General features: G+C 28.8%; 1 protein-coding gene across 8 annotated transcripts in view; it reads right to left on the bottom strand.

Annotated features, from left to right (window-relative positions):
- Nucleotides 1–1102: 1102 nt before the first annotated feature.
- Nucleotides 1103–22467, bottom strand: part of LOC100211839 (zinc finger protein ZFP2) — a 65553-nt gene continuing 44188 nt past the window's right edge. For 6 of the 8 annotated variants that reach the window (XM_065813769.1, XM_065813776.1, XM_065813770.1 and 3 more), the window contains 4 exons: nt 19955–20098; nt 19640–19790; nt 5952–6010; nt 1103–1514 (listed from right to left, as the gene is read on the bottom strand). In XM_065813769.1, the coding sequence (XP_065669841.1) occupies nt 1449–1514; nt 5952–6010; nt 19640–19790; nt 19955–20098 (420 nt within the window). In that variant the 3' untranslated portion in view covers nt 1103–1448. The remainder of the gene's footprint in view (nt 1515–5951; nt 6011–19639; nt 19791–19954; nt 20099–22467) is intronic. The other 2 variants (XM_065813774.1, XM_065813775.1) reach the window with 1 other exon arrangement.

The following is a 22467-nucleotide window of genomic DNA, read 5'->3' as shown; positions in this document are numbered from 1 at the left end:
GATAAAACAACTCCCGTTATTTCGCTACTGTCAAAAAGAGTGCCTGTTGCATGTTTGAGGAATGCTTAAAACAGTTTATTTTGATAACAATATTATATTAGACAAAAAGAAAAACAACCAATTTTTTCCCCTTACTTTACTTTTTCTCTTATAACATTTTCAAAAAACATTTTATTTCTTTCTTAAATGTAGAAATCAAAGCCTAATAATGTGGTTATTGAAATAAACTATTTGAAAAACATAATCCGTTTTTTATTTTGATATAACATCAATCCAAATGTTACGGGGGTTGTTATGCCTTTATAGGAAAGGAAAAAAATCAAAACTTGGTTAGTTATAAAGCAGCTATATACTTTTTTTAGGACGCAGCTCATTTTGATCGTAAAAACTATTTTGTAAAGTCCTTTCTTGCGTCTCAATTTCACTATGCTAGTACATTGTTTTTCTGTTTTAGAAATACGCTTAGAGTAATTTATAAGAAAAAAGTTATGTAAGTTAGAACAAACTGTTATTTCAAGCTTATCAAATAATTGTAGTTTATTTATTATTAAAGTATAGAACAACAGCTGATGCTCCAATACATAAAGCATTTCTTTAAATAAATATATCTTTAGAACACCGCTTCCGAACCAATTGGTTTAAGATTTCATTAGGATTTTTTGTTTTACCGGGCAACCACTTTCTTTAAAAATTATTACTACCTAAGTCTCTTAATATTGGTTTTATAAAATCTCGAACAGAAGAACACTTTTTTTGTATACTTTTTTTCCCATTTACTTTATCAGCTCGGAATTTGTACCTAGAATTTTTGGTGCGCAAACAAAATTGACGGCGTGTTTCATTGTCATAACTTTCAGAGCAGCGAAAAAGAACAGCTGCTACACTTTTTTTGAAAATTTTAGTTCTTTATTTAATGGGATATCGAGACAAAGATTATAACGTTTTTTAAAAAATCTTTCAGGTAAATGATATTAAACTTCAGCATAATTCTTGGATATCTTAATTTAAAAAAAGCTGTTTAATACGATATTTAACACGTTAATTGATCAGCACACGCGCAGAATTATGTACAAACTTGTATCAATTGCGAGAGAAAAAATGATTGGGTTTTAATATAAATATCATAGTCAATATATACAAAAGTAAAAATCTCTTATATCTATAAACTTCGTAGATACGTCACATAAAAATATAAATAAATAGAAGTCTAGCTTTAAACATGGTTTACAAAACAAAGAACAATATTAACAAAGATAAAATATACTTTGATATAAACTTTTATAATGTATACATAAATACATAAAAGAATAATTTGCATGAACGCAGTTATATACTGTATACCCACACACACGCACAAATGTATCTCTATATACATATTTATACGTAATACACATTACTTGGAAAACTATTTCTTTGCAATTCTTATGAACAAGCAATTCAAGAACAATTTAAGTACTTTCTGGCTCACGGTGGATTTGCAAATATTCTGGTTCTATATTCTCCAACTGGTTTTCCTAAAAAGTATTCAAATAATTGATCCTTTTAAGTATGAACGATTTAAATTATCTTTATTTTTTTGCTACAAAAGGTTATTTGACTTTTGATCATAATAAAAATTGATTTGAAATCATGATTTAAAAAATAAATAATTGTTTGATCTTAAAGGTTTTCTAACCATAGTTCCTTAAATAAATTTAAAAAGTTTTGTTAGTTTTTTAAAAAGTTATTTAGTATTTTAAATATAATTATGTTTGCTACAAACGATTAATGCCATAAATAATATAGGGTAGGGTGGGTAATACCCTGGTAAAACATTTATCCTTATCATAGTTATTATATTTTATATCTGATTTTTATATCCCTTTTTACTTAATTTATTCTATAATATTTTAGTTAAATGATGCTGAAAAAATATCATCAAAATGTGATTATCAAAGCAAGACAATAGATAAATACAATCACAGTAATTCAATGACTGCAATACAGCGTTTGATACATTATTATGTACTCAGTACACAATATATTTAAGTCTTCTGGAATTCCATATGGGAGGTTATACAAAAGAACCCACAATCAAATTTAAAGTATTAACAAAAGAATGGGAAGCGGTCATGAGGTCATGTTTTAAGTAATAGAGGAAAAACTTTTAATAGGAGCCCTGATATACTTAGCTGATAATGGTTTTCCTCACGATAGAGAAGATGATGGTAAAATGTAAAAGGTAAAAATACTCCTAGATGACAAATCCAGGAAAAGACTGATGCAAATCTTTAAAAAAAGATGGAATGCAGTTGTTGGAAAAAGCCTGAACCTTTAACAAAAGCTAGAGCTACTGATTTATCTCTGAAAACACTGACAGGTTTTTTTGAGTGATATGAGAAAACAATAGATGAATTTAAATTTGTTTAATCATAAATCAAAATTTAACTAGCAAAACCATCATATAAAAATAAAGTTTTAGCTGTAAACTATGATGAAGTGGTGCACCACTATGATGACGTAGTTCGAGATAGTGTCTTGGCTAGGTTTGAAAGCGCGTCGAATCGACTTTTAAAAATGTTAGCTGAGTTTGCATTGACTACGTTCGCTGGTAGCCCATTCCAGTTGTTAACAACTCGATTAGTAAAATAATTGTCCCGTTCTTGGCCGGGTTTCACAACTTGTCGTGTTAGTCGTTGATTATGTCCATGCAGATTATACTCTGATAGCGATTGCGTATATACTTGCGGAACTACGGAATCGACTTTTTCTATTCCGTTTGCAATTTTATACTGCTGGATCAGCACGCCTCTTTTTCGTAGCTCTTCTAGAGTTGTAAGATTCAGTATGACCTGTCTACCCTCATATTTTTTATGCTTTATCTCGCTTATCGTTTTCGTTGCTCGCTGTTAAATGCGTTTAAATGTTTTTATGTCGCTTTTTAGGTGAGAAAATCAGGCTTGGGTAGCATACTCGAGATGAGGTCTAAAGTATGTTGCGTAGAGTACCCTCCATAACATCATCCCTTTAGTGCAAAACTATTTTTTAGCCTGCCACGTACTTGTTTTGATTTAGCTGCTGCAGCTTCTACTTGATGCTTAACCTTTAGGTCGTTTGTTGTTAAGATACTTAAGTCACGTTCAATAATTGTTGTTCCAAGTTCTATTCAATTGTTGTCTATGTCAAGCATTGAGAAGACGCACTAACTTATTTGAGTGACCAGCACGCATGACTTTACATTTTCGAGATTGAAAAACACGAGCCGCTTCTTAGACTGTTCGACTGCATGATCTATGTTTAGTTGTAGTTTCATTGCGTCATCTTCTGTTTTGATGACCTCTGAGATCTTACAGCATTGATGTAGACCTTTATATAATGCACCATGTTGTCTGGAAGGTCATTTATATATATCAGAAAAAGAAATGAACCAAACACTGAACCTTGTGAAACTCTGCTAGTAATACTTACCCATCCAGACTTGCTATTGCTAATAACCACCCTCTGTTTTCATTTTTTTAACCAGACTGTTATCCACTCTAGCAGTGCACCATGTATGCTATATGCTTTAAGTTTTAGATAATGCCGGTGAAGTACTTTGTTGAAAACTTTAGCAAAGTCAGTGTAAATTATATCTATGACATAATTTTGAAAAAGTGCTTCTGTTAAGATGTCACGCGCCTCTAGTAGATTAGTTGTACAGCCGAGTCTTGGAAGAAATCGATGTTGAGATTTTGCGAAGAAGTTATTTTCAAGGCAATGTTTCATGATTCTCTTGTGTATAAAACTTTCCATTATCTTACAGGGTACCAATGTGAGAGAAACTGGCCTGTAGTTCGATTACTTCCTTTGGCTTCCATTTTTAAATATAAGAATCACGTTTGTTAACTTCCATAGGTTAGGAAGTCTGCCTTCAGCTAGTGATTTTTTGAAAATCATAGCTAGTAGCCTGGCAAACGCAGTGGCACAGGGTCGAAGAACACGTGGATGTATATTATCATTGCCTTTGACTTTTGTCTCAATAAAAAGGTTGGCATCTGATGTAAGGGTTCAACAACAAATACAGACTGGAAATATACGTTAAGTAAATGAGAAATTTTAGGACTGTTGTAAGATTTCTATTGACGTCTTCCAGTGACTTCACCATTTCATTTGTTATTAGCTTCTCTTTGACTTGGTTATGAAGAAATTTTGGGTCAATTTTGAAACTGTTTGCAATTTCATTTTTGTACTTAACAACTGCTGATTTTACGACCTAAACTAGCTTCTTGCAGGCTGTCTTATGCTCTTCTCGAATCTCTATTTTTATTTTCTAATCTGACATTTTCCAAAGTTTTTTGTTGTTGCTTGAACGGTGTTTTAGTAGAAGATGTGTAGAGTGACCACCTCTTTGATTTTGTCAACAAACACCTGATAATTGTTGTTTAATGAACTGGAGTTGAAAAATGTCAGCCAGTCTTGAAATGTGATTGGTATTGAGATTGCTTCATAGTTTGCCCTGTTCCAGATGAATCTTTTCTATTCTTCTTTAACAAAAGTGCTGTTTATAGCAAATGAGCCCATGAGAAAGCAATGGGCTTCTCTTGCTGATGTGTAGCCAAGCGAGTTACCTTTATGTAGATCATCTATAGTCAGGTTCATTGGTGATTAATAAATCAGCGTGCTTGATGATCTTTCTTCTCTATTTCTATTGATTTATTTTAGAACTTGAATGTCATTATAATGTGGTCAGTACATACAACCTAATAAGATAAATTTATTGCATCAGATGAAAACAATTTATTTATCTTATTGTATTTTTAATTTAGATGAAACTAGTTTGCAATCAGATCTTACTGCTGAAAAAGTTTCAGAAGTTTGTTTGAAAGATATAAAAAAGAGCCTATTACCTTGCTTCATCATACTGTAAATCAATGTATACTGTCCTGTTGTGTGGATTAGCGAATGGACAATTTTACCTCCCTTTGTAGTCAACAAAACCCTCCAACATTATGACGCATGGTATAAAAACGGACCAGAAAATGCAACGAACAGTTTAACAAAATCCGATAAGATGAAGGACTTTTTTTTTTTAAACCTTTTGGAAAGTTGTATTGACAAGTTTATTATATATATATATAAAGGATTTAGAAAAACAGTTTTACTGCTTTGTTATGGACATAACAGCCATTTAACATATTCTACTGTTAAAAAAGCTATGGATAACCATATAACTTTACAGTGTTTACTTCCAAACATTCACGCATTAAAAACTCTTAATGCTGGTTTTTTTCTCCATTAAAATGTCATTAGAAAAAGATTTTTAAAAATTAAGAGAAAGAAAATATCCACATCATAAAAAGAGCTCTATAATGAACAACACTATGCATAACTGACTATAAAACTTTCTACATAAATATCGATGCCTTTACTGTCTGTATTTCCAACTTTGCTAAATTCTCTTGTAAGATAGATGGCAAACTTCTAGAAAGTGGTTTCAATGTTAAAAAGTGGTCTTTACCCTGTTGATAAATCAAAACCTACGGTGAATATCCAACCAAAGCGCCATGAACTAGATAAGTTTAACAAAAAAGAAAATTATGTTGTAAAAAACCTATAGAGAGCAATTGAGTCTGTAATTACACCAACTCCAAGTGAATCTACAATGACAGCACTTGCAAATGCAAAAAACAAAACATTGATTAAGTTGCTAATTTTTTTTCTGTACCATTTGAATTTATTAAAAATTTGAATTTTAGTTTTATGATTATTTGCTTTTATACTTTTTGTATGTTTTTAATAGCTTTTAAAATTCCACTGGTGATCCAAGGTTTTAATTTTGTTTAATTTGTTTACCAGTTAGTTGTTTGAATGATGCATGTTAATCAAGAATTCTGTTGAAAGTTTAAAAAAAAAAAGCATTAGGGATTCCTTAAAATTGTCATTATTCTCAATTTGTATTTGCTTAAAAATAAAAAAAAAGAAGAGTTCCTCACCAAATTATTATCTTCTTGAAATGACTCAATGCATCCTGTTCTTTCAAAATTTATAGCTTCTAATTGAAAAATAATAATAATTGCACCAATAAGCTTTTTATTTTTAAAAACTAATTATATTATAACTAGTAGAATGTAGGGTTGCCAATGGAGCCCATTTTTAGCAATCATTTACATAAATTAATTTCATTAATTTTGAAAAGTAAAGTAGGATAGCCAAATATATATATATATATATATATATATATATATATATATATATATATATATATATATATATATACATACATATATATATACATACATATATATATACAGTGGTGACAATATAAATAGCACACTTTCATGACCAGTTGTTTTCATATCAAGTTTTATGTTTTTATAGCAATTGCTATTATTTTTTATAGCATCAAAAATGCTTACTTTTCTGAACGGAACTTCTCATTTGACTTTTATAATTATCAAAATTGCTTGTTTTGAGCATTTTAGCAGTCGCGTTTAAATTTTTGAGGTCATTTTAAATAGCACACACTTACTTTTTCTTAAAAATAAACCAAAGTTCTTATATTATATCAAAAGAAAATCACTAAAGTCAGTATTTTAAATATAAACTTGTAATTCATTTTGCAAAAATCATATTCTTTTAACTATGTGACGAGGAAAACATGGAACAGATGCCTTATGAGGACAAGTGCAGGCATTTTGAGATCAAGAATTGAACAACTCTGAAATAGCTTAAAGATCGGGTTGTTATTGTAAAAAAGTTATCAATGCTATTAATTTATTTAACAATACTGGTTTATTAAGCAACAGAAAACGCAAGTCTTGCGAACGAAAAACAGCACCCATTAAAGACGCAGCCATTCTTTGTATTGCTAAGCTAAATGCTTTTGCTGACGCACCAAAAATTAAACATCAAATTGCTCAAAATTTACAAGTCAATTTGTCTGTCAGCACTGTCAAAAGTTGTTTACGCGAAAATAAGCTATTTAGAAGAGTGCCCGAAAAAAACCATTGGTCTCAAAACGCAATCTTGTCAGTCGTTTGAAGTTTGCAAAACAGTAGGTACACAAGGAGTTACATTTTTGAAAAATTCGCTTTAGACCGCTAAGTCTAAGTTTGATTGCTTTAGATCCGACGAAAAACAATATGGTCGTTATCGCCAAAACCAAGATCTCAGCCATTGGTATACTCTAAAGACTGTAAAACACAGTGGTGGCAAGGTGATTGTTTGGGACAGTTTTTTATGGTGAAGCGTGGGCTCGTTGCATAGAATTCAAGGGACAATGGATCAACACAGGTACAAAGAAATACTAGAAAACATCATGTTGCCTTATGCCAAGGAAAATTTTCCTTTGGTTTGGAAATTCCAACCAGAAAACGACTAAAGCATTGATGTTTTGGAGTAGCCCTGACAGTCACCAGACCTTAATCCGATAGAAAATTTGTAGAAAGAACTTGACAGAAACATAAATTGATTAACTGCAACAAATTTAGACTAATTTTGGATTGAAATAAAGACTTGGGAAGCTATTAGGTCTAAACAATGCCAAAAATTGATCTTGTCAATGGGCCGTTGTTGTGAAGCAGTTATTGACTCAAAAGGATGCACCACTAAATATTAATTTACCTCAAACAAAGTTTTAACTATTTATACAAAGAACTTCTATGGTTTTTATAGCAAAGGGACAAAATGATAATTCTTTAACAGGTGTGCTATTTAAATTGCCCCTTTATTCTGTGCCTCTAAATCATTTATATGATCGAATTTTTTTTTTAACTAATTTAATTTAATTTTTTACTCAGTAATGTTATCTTCAAAAACGAATATTTTATTAGGCTAAAAAATTTAGATCTCAAAAACTCAGATCTCCAGAAAATATATCATTACATATTAAACATTAATCTGTGCTTTTTATTTTGTTGCCACTATATATATATATTTCGCATACGTAATAAGTATTAAATTCAGATGCGCTTATAGCACCCAGTTCTAGTAACTATTTATATCTATAAATTTAATTTATTTTGAGATTAACATCAAGAAAAATAATTTAATTAGAATGAGGATTAATTATATTCTTTCAAAATCATACTAATATATAACTTATTATACAACTGTAATTAAATAATTATTTATTTTATTTTGTGAAATCAAACTTTGATATTTTAAAAATTATTTAAAAAAAATATCAAAGTTTATTATTTTATGAATTTTTTAAATATCAAAACGTTTCACTCGCTGATGTCGCTTAACTATTTGATTAATTACTTGTAGCGTGTAAAACAATTTATTTGTATTACTATAACTAACCACTGATGTCTTATAACTAAACTTTAGCAAACATTATTAACTAGACATTTAAACACTAAGACAGATGTTTAAATGTTTGTGTTTTTCCTGTGTTCAAAAACTTCGAAAGTTGTATGCGAAGAAAACTAAGTAAATAACCTAACTCATTTTATATAATAAATATTAGGCTGAGAAAAAAAAAAAATCATAAACGCTTATCATAATAACAAAAGTTTTTAATGATTATATCCAATTAACGATTATATCCAATTATATATTATATCCAACTTTTTATTTAAGCAAAACAACCTGGTATCTACCTGCTAAGTAAAATACTGTAAATCACACCCTTTTAAAATAGAGGCTTTGCACATGAGTGATAGTACTGAGTTTTACTAATTGAATTTTAATTTTAAAAATACTAAAAGCAATCAGTACTTAATGAGTGTTGATTGGTTTAAATAACTCATTCTAATAATTTTGCACTATAAGAGAAAATTATTAAAGAATTTTTGTTTTATTTTTAAGTGTTACTTTATTGGTATTAAAACTTTGAATGAGTTTAAAACTAGTAGCTCCTGTCATATTGTTTAAATTTATTTTATGTAGAATTTAGCAGTTTGCCTTTGTTTTTACTATTTGAGCTCTGTAGCTCTAACGGTGCTATTTTGTGTAAAAATTTCTTTAGCCCTTTGAAGGGCTGCAAAAAATAGAGAAAATTTCTTGCCAACTCAGCACATCCTGGTAAGTTAACGCAAATGTTAAAAATGATTATTAATGTATTATTTAGGTACAAAATTTATAGAATTTTTTTTTACTATAATTAATATTTCTTTAAGCTGGTAGCAAATGATATCAAGCAAAACAGAAGTTCATATTAAGCAAAACAGTAGTTCATATCAAGCAAAACAGTAGTTCATATCAAGCAAAACAGTAGTTCATATCAAGCAAAACAGTAGTTCATATCAAGCAAAACAGAAGTTCATATCAAGCAAAACATCAGTTAAGTGTTTGTCAAGTTAAAAAAACTCCCTAAAAACCGTTTGAAAATCTCCCAACAAAATTTGCAATGATCTTGTTAAATGAATACAAAAATGCATAGCTTGCAAAAAACAAAAACAAATGGAGGATATTTAACATAAGCCGATGTTTATTTTGTTACACCAACTTTCTTTCCAAGTTTTCCTATTATTAATTTTTCTTATTTTATTATATAATATTATATACATACTGTGTATTATGTTTATAATTAAGAATAAGTAAACCATTTAGTATTTTATATGCTTGATTAACTCTTGAGTTATACAATTATTAGTAGTTATAGTTTTTATATTTAAACATTTTATATATATATATATATATATATATATATATATATATATATATATATATATATATATATATATATATATACACATGTATATATATATACACATATATATATATACACACATGTATATATATATACACACACACACACATACATACACACACACACATACATACACATGATTCCATAATATGTTGACATATAAAAAAAAAAAACAAGACCAAAAAGTTTTTTTAATTGTCATTAAAAAGATTGCCTGCCTGAGCCAATATCCTAATCCAATATAGCAGCACTCCTTGCATGTTCTGCCTATTTCAGTTGTATGCACACTCTTTGCATGTTCTAACTATATCAGTCGATTTATGAACATTATGCAGTTAATAAAACAAAAAATTAGAACAAAATTAAAAAATTCTGCATTAAAAAAAAAAAAAAAAAAGATTAGCATTAAATTTGTGTTCATGCTATAATTAAAAAAAAATTTAATTCACAATTAATTTAATGGTTATGGTTTTTAGATAACACATAAACATTGGACAAAAGTCAAAGTATTTAAAAATGACATAATTTGTTGTCAAAAGAAGAATATTTTACCTTACTACCTTAGAATTATTTTTTACTGTACTTTTAAAGCCAACAGTTTATATATATATATATATATAAACTGTTGTTATATAGGGCATTTTCAAACTATCGCACAGTGGGCCAATGTATATAGTTCAAATAGGTTGCATACATATGTAATATGTATGCAACCTATTTGAACTATATACATTGCCCCTAACTTCCCCTTTTGGGTTTTTTAATATTTTAAAACAATGACTTGTAACTTATGTTATTTGCTTGAAATTAACTTTTATTTCTTGTAAATAAAAATACTATAAAAAATACAAAATGTTATTTCGTTTGTTATTTAATTCAATACAAATTGCACTGTTTAACTAACAATTTTTTTGTTTAGTAATAAAATAAAAATTGGTGACATTTACGGCCTTATTGAACAAAACAAACTAGTTCCTAATGATGTACCATTCTTTTCATTGGAATTAACTGTTCTAGTTTCTGCAGATATTAAACTGAGGATTCTGAGTGAAAAACTTTATAAAATTATAATATAAAAAGTTAATAGCTGCAAACAATGATAATACTCATTTTGAGAGAAGTAATGAAAATTGGATAGCTCAAGATTTTCAATACACCTACGGTACACATTAAATACTACATCATCAGGTAATGAAGTTGGGAAACCATGTGACTCTTTTGAAAAGCTTGTAACAGAACAAAAAGAATAAGCCTAAGAATGTTAGTAATATTTTATTTAGCCATAAATTACTTCACACAACAAAATTGAAACTAAGAAGTGAGTTTAAGTACGAAACTGGCACAAAAATTTCTGAAATTTTAAATAAAAACCCCATTAAACCTTAGATATATTCACCTGATGAAACTTTATCATTAACTATTAAAGGTGATATATCAAAATCAACATACTAGCTTTGAAGAAATGGTGCTGAAAAAAAAGGCAGCCACATATCCTTTATATAATGGTATAAGATTTTCAAAAGCTAAATGCTATCCCAAGAAAATTCAAATAGATAGCTAGTCAGTACAAATATCGCTAAAAGATCTTCTAAAACACACTCTTTAAAAGCTATGTGATATACAAACTACTGTGCTTATCACAATGCTAAGGAATTAACTAAACTAACGCTTATATGCAAGGCTGGTTTTGATGATGGTACAGGATATAGTGTTTACAAACAGGTAATTTAAAATGAAAATAGTGACGCATGAAGAGCGCGTGTTGATTATTTGTATAGTACCTTTAGAACTCAGTAGACTTTATAATAATAAAAACGTTGTAATATCATTCACCCAGAATCTGCGGAAGTTTACAAATCATCAACTATATAACAACATCATTACAAATAATGGAAGGTTTATATCTATACCAATTGTGCGCATTTTTATTACTATTATTTTTGTTAACTGGTGGCATTTAAAAAATGCGCAAAAATATTATGAAATAAAAAAAAAGTGGTAATTAAACACAATAGCGTTAAGGCCCAATACACAGCAATTAGAAATTTGTTAGATGCTTTTGATCTCTCACAGTTCACCCACTTTAATCCCTGGCTATTTAAAAGGGGTTTGTACAAGATTAGCTAAGTTTCCTGGCCGATAATTATTCTTGATAACTTCCGGCCATCATATCAGAGAGCTTCATTTCATAAGTTTTGATATTTTAGTCATATTATTTAAGAATAAAATGTCATAAAAATAAAAAATTGTTTAAAAAAAAATGGTTTGCAAAACAGTTTGAAGTCAGATGTAAAATACAAAGAAAATAACTCTAAACCTATTTTTTTCCACTGACATACTTTTCATAAAATCAGTAGAAACATAGTAAAAATGAAAATAATAGAAGTAGCACTTTGATATTATCTTGTCAAAATTAAGTGTAACAAGTTTTTAGTAGTGCCATTTTAAACCTTATTTTATGTACATTGCATTATTTTTAACCTGCACTTTTAATATCAATGAGACTTTTGGCAGATAAATTGAATATGAGCCTGCTTACAGGTGAAATTCAAATTATGGTAAAACCATAGGTGTTTTGTGCTGGCATTAGTATCTTTTGAAAGAGATCACGATAAAAAAACAGTAAAAGTTCTGTATTGAAAACAAAAGGAGGTCTGAAAAAATGTTAAAAGCTGAAGTCCTTCTGAAAGCAATTTTTGTTGATAAAGACCACTAGGTCTTCAGTTGTATATTTCACCAAACTACTGGCTAATTTTCTGAAAGCAATTTTTGTTGATAAAGACCACTAGGTCTTCAGTTGTATATTTCACCAAACTACTGGCTAATTTTCTAAATAATAGTTTGAAAAAATGCCAACGGATAAGACTCCCTCAGACTTTTTGGATATAATGAATTCCTCATCAGAACTCACAACAAAATCATAAATCTAATGACCATAGTTTAACAAATTTATTTCTCAAAACAAGAAAAATATTTTTTTGTTTTTATGATTAAATCGCGGGATAGGATATTTATTTCTTAAAACAAGAAACATATTTCTAGTTTTAACAAAAATATTTCGTAATAAAAAAATTCAATTTTGCTATGCTTACAGTAAAATATATTGAAGATGATTTAGAGCGTGTGATAAGCATGGAGAAGCTTCAAAAGCTACTTCAAATAAGAGTTCTTGTAAAGAACCATTAAAAAAGAGAACAAAAGTGGATTTAAGGAGCTAGCTACAGCGACTGCTTTCTTGCTTTCTCGTTATTGAATGATCCTAATAATTTGAATTTTGATCTGATACCTAACTGCAAACTTTGAACCTTATAAGCACATTTAAAATTTATTTTAATTTTACATATTTTCTTGAGATATTTGTCTTCAGATATTTATAAGCTGAACTTTTATATGCATATAAATATTTATTGTACATTTGCAGCGTTTAAACGCTGAATTCTGAAGCAAATTTGCTTCAGAAGCGAGAGATCAGCAAGTTTTGGTGATTGAGATAGCTAACATGGAGCAAAATCCAAAAATTCGTATGCTTATACTTATGTCAAATAATGATGATTTTTAATAGTTGCAATGATTTGAGGTTGGGAGCAAAAAAGCCCTAAAATTTTATCCCCCTACCCTAAACGTGAGAGTTGATGAAATAATTATTTTGCTATTCTTACCTAAATTTATATTCATTGATAAACTTTAAGTATTGTTTTACTATCTCTAAGCATTTAAAAATTATGACCATGTAAAATTTGTAACCCCCTCAAAATGAGGTGGGTTTAAACTTTATATGGCCATAATTTATGAATGCTAAGAGATAATATTATGAAACTTAAAATTTATAGATGAATATAAATTCAGTTAGGAAAAGCAAAAAAATTATTTTACTATCTTGTTGCTCTCATTTAACATAAGTATAAACATACAAATGTTTGGAATTTGTGCGATGTCTGTTAGCTATATCAAACACCAAAAAATCCTGGAACTTTCACTGATCTGTGGTTCGATGCCTACTCTTGGCTTTTTTTCCGACATAAAGCAAGCGTAAACCTCCGAATGCTTGAATCCTCTTCTGCGGTGCTCTGTAATGCGACCATTAGGTCTTCAGGGTGTTTACCAGGAACAAACTTGATGCAGCGTTTTGACAAAATTGGGAATTTGTCAAAATATTTCCCAATCATACACCCCCTTCCTTGAGATTTAAATGTCTTCCGGGAATGCATGGGGTCCTTTTCATATATTTTTTCTTTTTTCTTCTACTCCACTTCAATGCTGCATACATTGATTGAACAACAAAAATAGAATAAAACACCACGGTTTCACATCAACACCACATATTAAGCTCTGATTTCCAAAGATATATTAGGAATTATATATTTTTATATTATAAAATAATCAGTGTAATTAATTAATTATTATTAAGAATAATCCATTTGATTCATTTGTAATCTTAATATATCGATATCGCTTTCATTTCAAAAGTGTTCTTTTGAATATATATTTCATTTTTACTTGTAGGCATTAAAGGGCCATATTTAAAGTAATATAGCGATTTATGTTCAATGAAAATCTATGCAGAAAAAAGCCAATGATATTTTACTTTTAATTATTATTTAAATTCTGCTCGGCATCCTTTATGAATGAACCCTTACACCACCATGTAATAAATTGTGACACCAAAAGAAATGTTTTCAAAATAGAAAATTAAAAAAAAGTTTTGAAAATAGCAAACACAAGCTTATAAATTTCATATTTATAGTGAGTTCAATTTTATAATTAATATTAACTTTCTCTATACATAAATCGCATAGCGAAATAATGTTACAATGTCTGAGCAATGTCTAATGTCTGAGCAAAAACAACAACAAATGTTGTTTAATTACAAAAGAATATTGATCACAAGCGATTGCATGCTATCCTGGCAACAAAGAATTCCAATAATTATTTTTTCATTCATTGTCATAAAATGTTATTATGACTGTTTAATTCAGAGGTGTTCTTTTAAAAAAGTTAGTAGAGAAATAAAAGTAGATAGGTAAAAAAAAATTTCTGTCAATGTGAATACCTAATTCAGTTGATATAAAATACCAAAAAAACTACAAATAAAAGACATACCGTAATATCCCAAATTGATCAAAGTTGATCAAAAAATGACTGAGTTGTAAATATCAAGAAGTTGTTTATCTGACGTAAACAACTTCTTGATATTTTTGCTGAAGAAGCACATTTATTACTTGAAGTAGAGTTTGCTGTAAGACTTAATAAGTTATTTACCTCTTGGGTCAAAAAGGACAAAACTTGTAAAGAAATAGCGTTTGCAGATGTTAAACCAAACAAATTAGTTATTTTTTTAGATTGTCCTTTATTTCTTGCTAACATTTTTATATAATATTTGCAATTGTTGGAACATTGCGAAAAATTATTTTTAAACTTTCCAAAAGGAAATTTAGAAGGAAGTTGCCAAGAAAATCCCTAAAATCACTTGAAAAATCCCAATTCTCAAGAAGTTAATTCCAAGAGATATTTTCGCAGTTATGCAATTGGGTAGTTATACCAATAACAGCAATTTTGTTTCAAGTTTTACGCAATAATTAAATAAGAATTTCTTGTTATTTTTTAATTAGTTTTTAATAATAACTAATTTTTAACTATTTTTAGAATTATTATTTAACTTTAATTTGGCAAACTTTATTTGGAAAATGGGATTTTTTTCACTTTTAAATTCGGAATTTTTAATTTTATGAGCATTTGGAAATACTGCGTTTGACGGAGCCCCACAGGGCTAGTTTACACTCTGGTCTTCTTAGAGCACCTAAAATAACCAAAGAAAAAATGGGTATATATATTTTTGAATTACATTGATACGCTTTGATCTAGTTTAGTTTACACCAAAAGATGGAAAGTCCTTCACCCAATCTTTTAAAGAAACCATTTTAGATTTGGATTTCTTTGATCCAAGGCCAGTAACAGTATTCAAAAAAAAAAAAAAAATTATTTGATACCAAAAGAAGTGAATACTTCTATGAAGAAAAAATAAATTTTTTTTATATAATATATGACCTTTATGCCACTTATTAGTCACTCTGCATAAAAATTGGTTGTCAAAAAAAAATTATGGGATGGCTATATATATATATATATATATATATATATATATATATATATATATATATAGTCGTCCCCCGGTTAACGAACCCCCCTGTTAGCGAACTTTCGGTTAACGAACCGAAAGTTTGCCCAAAATCCTCCACCGGTTAACAAACCGGAACTCGGTTAACGAACCGGGACCGCTAAATGGCATATTTTTAATTTTTTCGTAAAATTTTGACAAGCATTTTTCAAGTTCAATTCTCAATTTTTTGGTAAAAATTTGACAAGCAATTTTCTTGTTGAATTTTCTTTCAAGTTCAATTTTCAATTTTTTGGTAAAAAATTTGACAAGGATTTTTCATGTTTAATTTTCAATTTTTTCGTAAAATTTTGACAAGCATTTTTCAAGTTCAATTCTCAATTTTTTGGTAAAAATTTGACAAGCAATTTTCTTGTTGAATTTTCATTTTTTGATAAGCAATATTCATGTTCAATTTTTAGTTTTTTCTAAAACTTTGACAAGCAATTTTCATGCACAATTTCAATTTGTTTCAATTTTTAAAAGTGCATAAATCTCAGGTTTCAATCATTTCACCTTTGCCTATTTTATTTATCAAGTTGGACAATTTTTTGAATTTTTTCCCCCATTATTTCGGCAAAATCCACCAATTAAAAATTTTTTAATGGCGGCCTATGGGAAAACGCGTTTCGGTTAACGAACTTTTCGGATAACGAACTAGTTCGTACTCCGAATTAAGTTCGTTAACCGGGGGACGACTGTATATATATACGCAGAGTGGTGCAGAGGAAACGCATGTTTTTCAATATTGAATTACTGGGACACAATGGGTTGAAAATAATAAAAACAAGTATTAAATGATAGGTTTTTTAATGCAGTTTTTGAAATTACATACCATATTTAGGTTAGGAAAATAATTTCTTTGAGATGATGTCCTTCTTGTTGGATATAAATTTGGATCCTCTTCTGAAAATTACGGACAGCTCTCTCCAACATTTTTTTCACTTTTGATTTCAAATACCCCCACAAAAAGAAGTCACATATCGAAAGGTTGGGTGAGCGAGGGGACCAGTGAACATCACCAAATCTCGAAATCACATGTCTTGGGAACATTTGTCGAACCACTTCCATGGATGCTCTCGCTGTGTGAGCTGTGGCACCATCCTGCTGAAACCAAATGTCTCTCATGTTCACTTGACCCCTTTTAAGTCCTGGATGAAAGAAGTTGTTTAATACATTTCAACGTAGCGAGCTGATGTAACAGTAACTGCAATTCCTTCCTCTTTAAAAAAATAGGGTCCAGCAATCCCCAACTTTGAAATGCAGAACCACACTGTTACCTTTAAACAGTGTAGAGGTCTTTGGTGTAATTCTTGTGGGTTCTCCAATGCCCAATACTGACAGTTTTTAATCCAATTGATTGTCCAACTCTAAAATATTGACGGAAAAAACGCTGCACTGTGACTACAGAATCATTGTTTCTAAAAAACTGCTCAACAACGAACACACGTTGTACGCTCTAATGCTCCATAGCGACTGAAACAACATTGTTTGGGCCGTCTGCACCACTCTGTATATACACACACACACACACACATATGCACACATATACATACATACATACATACATACACACACATGTATATATCAGGGCTTTTGTGAATCAAGTATTGCTTCGATTCGAAAAAAATGATTCGAACTTTTCGAATCACCATTTGTTTTGTGAGTGTTGTTGTTTTTTTCAGATATGGCTAAGATGCTATTAAAATGTTTTTATTTATCTCAACCAGATCAAAGTAATTGTCAATCGAAAGTAATAGTAATACTGCTTCCAAACAACCGCTAAAAAATTATTGTGGGAAAAAAAGATTAAATTTGGATTTCCTCATATTGCTTATTTGATTTGAGATTCGATTCAATTTTTAAATCAAGACAATAAATTTGATTTAATTCATAAATCAAGATGAGCTCCCGTCTTATGGTGTATCAGGCAACATTTATATTATGTTGGGTCTCAAAAGAAATTATATAACAATCTCAAAAATAACCATTATTTTATTAAAAAATTTATTATTTTAGATTTCACTACTTAGAAAACGACATTTTTTAACTAAAAATAAAAAATATGCATTTATACTACATTTTTTAGAAAAAATCTGTTATCTGTTGCTTCAAATTATCTATCTTTTTATCTTTATGAAATCTTCAAGTTTTAGTGTAAAGGATTGTATTTCATTTCTGTATTTTGAGCTGTATAGTGAAGCATTTTAAAAGCATTTTCTAAATAAATATCAGATGAGCGTGATGGGGCTTTGACATCAATACCTTTGTCAATACTATCTTCAACTTCATTATCATCTTTTTCAAAAATAGGGTTTAGAATCTGAGCAACAATTTCATCCTCAGTAACATGCGAACCTATGGTTACTACATTGCAATCAAAACCAATGTTAGATTCTGCTAAGAGATCTTCTTGGATGGCATTAGGATCTAACTCTCTCAAAAGGTCAAGTTCTTCTCTTAAAGATTTTAAAGGATGACCAACACCAGCTTCTGCAATACCCTTGTTTGTTTTGCTGATAGCAGCTTTATTAAAGCAATTGATGAGACTCTTCTTTGACACAGCATTCCATGAAGAAACAAGATCTTTCATTGCTTGAAGTATAAAATTTTTGGCAGAGGTTTGTTATTATCCACAGCCTTAATACACTAATGTACAATTTTGTGACAATAGTGAGCTTTAAGACTTCGTATTACGCCTTGATCCATAGGTTGAAGGACAGATGTGGTGTTAGGAGAAAGAAATATCATGCTGATGTTGCTTAGCCTTTCGGTGTGTGGATGGCCAGAACATAGTCCAAAACTTGTTTGTATTTCAAAAGCAATGTTGGAAGCATAGTTTCATTCCATGAAGCAGTCATATCATTCGCCACAACTGCACTTTTGCCTGAGATTACTTTAAAGATGATGCTGTTTGTAAAAATAGGAGCAGAGTAATTGAATTTTAATTACACATTTGAAAAATTCAATGCTGGTACATGTATATCTGTTTATATTTAAATTGAACAAGATTTGACAAAATTTAACTGACCTTTCTTTCCAATTATGAAACCAACAATCAGATGTTTTAAAATCCAATTCTCCTAATGCTTCTGCAAATTTTTGTGCCTTTTCTTTCAGTATGGTGCCATCAATTAATACTTGTTGACTTCTTTATGCAACAAACCACGCAAATATAGCCTTGTCTACATTTTCAAAATAACCACTATGAAGTTTCTTCGAAGTTTAGATTTTGTGCCATTTTTTTCCAGCAAGGTTAATAATTTGTTCTTATTTTTAAACCACATTGATATTGTGTTCCTCATGACACCATATTTTTGGGCAACCTCTTTGTTAGGCATTCCTTTCTCCAGGTCTTTAATGCTTTGCATTTTTCTATTATAGATTTCTTTTTAAGTTTTCGTTTAACAAGTAGCATGTCACTTTTGACAAAAATAATAAATTATTCTTCTAATAGAATACTTTTCAGAAATTTGATTCATAAAAAAAATAGAGTTTTAAAAAATTTCATAACAATATTTTTCAAAAATTAGAATTTTAAAAAATTAAATGTTTTTATAATATTTCTTGAAAAAATTTGAGATAACAAGAGAAAACTGCCCCGTGGACCAAAAATATTGTTTAAAATACCAAAAAGTTTGAGATATCGAGAGGATTTTAGCCTAAACAAGTAAGTTATGTCCATGGGACCAAAAAAATGTTAGAGATATTGAGAGTTGACTGTATGTCTATGTCTATGTGTATGTATGTGTGTGTGTATATATATATATATATATATATATACATACTACATATATATACACACACACACACATATAACAACAACACACACACAAGAATTAGAGAAATACACAAAAACTAATCCATACCTGCAACACAAGACATATTTACTCGTTCTTGTCTTTGCAGATGAACGTGTTCATTTGATACTATGTGACATTGTTCATTGACGTTGCTGTTGTTGTTCTGTTGTTGATCACAAAGTAACTGACTATCAAGGCCTTGCAAATCTCTTAATGGCTGAAAATAGATACTTTAAAATCTAGGATGATCATTGTTGATCAAATACTTTTTTTATTATAATTTTGTATACTAATAGTTATTTATAGTGTTTTTTACACACACACACACACACACACAACCCAGCTAATAAAATATTGATAAAAAGAAAATTTTAAAGATACCTGAAGATCTGAAAGATTGAATGAAACAACTGTGTTTCCATCTAAAGTCATTACTTGACCAGGTTGAGAATCTGAAGAGTGTGTTAAAATAAGATGATCTGTGTTCAACAAAGAACCAAGAGACATAACAGAAACATCTTCAACCTGAGATATCAAATTATAAAATAAGGAATTTTACCATTTTTTTATAGCTTTTTTTTTTGCTATATATTTTCAATTATACTTTTCAATAAAAGTTTATTATAAATTATTATAATCAAGTTTATTATTATAATCAAAATGAGTTAAATTATTTTTAAATGTATTCTAAATAAAACAAAACAAAATAAGTTATACAGTCATTAAATATAACTAATAACTTAATAACTTAAAAATAACTTAATTTGAGACTGCAAATTACAGATCAATTAGTCTAACATCAGTACCATGCAAAATTTTTAGAAAAAGTGGTCAAGTTAGAAATTTCCTGAATGATAACAAGATTTCTAATCATCAACAAGGTTTGATCAAAAACAAATGTTGTACAATGAATTTACTTGTAAGTATGGGTTATATAACAAAAGTTGTGTCTGAGAAATCTTGGATTGATATCATGTTTATGGATTTTGCTAAGGTCTTTGATGTAGTATCCCAAAAGAAATTAATTTACAAACTTTAAAAATACAGAATTTCTATCCAGTTACTTGGATGAATACACACTTCTTTATCTAATAGAAAACAAAGAGTAAAGTATCCCAAGGCTGTTTTGGGGTTATTTTTTTCATTAAATTTATAAATAATTATGTGGATAACCTGAAATCAGTCTCAAAGTTGTATGCAGAAGACACAAACCTACTTGATGAAGCTACAAATAATAAATATGGTGATATCATTATACAACCAAATTACAATTATATATTGACATTGTTAATTAGATATTAAAATGCCAAATGAATATTATTATAGTTAAATGCAAAATTATGGATATCAAAGAAAGAAAAGATATAAAATATACTATAATATAAGAAAATATAAGAAAGCAAGTATAAGAATATAAGAAATATAATATAAAGAAATATAAGAAAACAAAAAAAAATTATACAGAAAGAAAAAAAAAAAAAAAATGCTACCTGATGTAAACAATGACATGGTATTAAAGCATTAAAAAGTTGTTTAGCGCAAGAGCTTACAAAACATGAGCTAGGTGTAGCATTCAAGCAATGACAGAGTACTGACCATAAAACACTATCACTATCATTACCACTAAATGTACTTAATGATTTCTTAAGCAACAGTGTCAACAACCTAACCATATATTCATATATTGTAAAAGCACAAAGTAGATACTTGAAAAAACATTGTTAAAAAACTCTGACCAAAACGAATGGTTACTTTTAAAAGATTTTACTAAAAATTATCAAGATGTTGTCTTGGATAAGATTCAAAGTTATTAAGTGTGCTTTATTTCATATACTTTATAACGAAAACATATCTCAAATAAAAATCTTTTTGTCACGTTTTTAAAATGTTGATTACGGCACAGGGTTTGATTACAAAATATAAATCGATATAGTAACCTACCAGATATATTTCGTAAAGTACTTAATAATCTTTAATAACTTTATCAATCTTTTTCATCACAATAAATATAAATCATATTTATTAAAAATAACACCAAATGGGAATATAACATCTCTAGGTAGAGTTTTTGGTTTAAATATGATGATTGGATATAACTTTAAACGTGATTTTAAAACGTGCAATTGTTTCTATTCTTTTTTCAAATTCTTTTGCTCAAATATTTTTTGACTTGATGCAAGTATTAGGATACATTAACATTGTAAAGTTATAGTCGAAAAACATTTAGTATTTTTTATGACCAGCGTTTAAGTTAAAATGGCTAATTTGTCTTGAAAATTTGACATTAATTTCTCAACCGATACGAAAGCACATACAGTATATCAGCCCTAGGAATTAGGAAAAATAAAGTTGGCAAAAATTTCAAGAGTAAATAGTTAGGTGAGCATCAGGTCGGCACAAAATTGAGAAACAGCATTTCATAAATCAACAAACATTAAGCATTGACAAATAAAAAATATTTTTTTATATATTTTTATTTTTTACTTTTTATTCCATATTTTTTTAATTATTCAACAGTGGTTCTATTTATTTACACTACACTAAAATGCTAAAAGTTTGTTATTTATTGTTTGTTTTAAAAACTTTTCTTAACAATTTCTTTTATTTACACTAAACTGAAGTCTAAACTGTTGTGCGGTGTTTGTTTCAACTACTTTTTAAACAATTTCTTTTATCATTACCACTGACCTCGTGTTAGCTTTGCGCAGACACCAAAAAATAGACAGACAAGAAAGCAAGTTAAATAAAATATTGTAAAAAAGAAATTTTAATTTTATTTATTTTTTTAATAATTATTTAAAATGTTTGTTTTTTGTATTTGTTTTAATTGTTTTGTTTACAATTTAAATAGAAGGTTTATATTTAGAATTTGAATTGAGTGTTTGTTTTGCTGT

The sequence above is a fragment of the Hydra vulgaris genome, chromosome 12 (assembly GCF_038396675.1).
Source record: "Hydra vulgaris chromosome 12, alternate assembly HydraT2T_AEP".
Classification (NCBI taxonomy): domain Eukaryota; kingdom Metazoa; phylum Cnidaria; class Hydrozoa; order Anthoathecata; family Hydridae; genus Hydra; species Hydra vulgaris.
The sequence above is the reverse complement of the archived record's forward strand: the minus strand, read 5'-3'. Positions and strand labels throughout refer to the sequence as shown.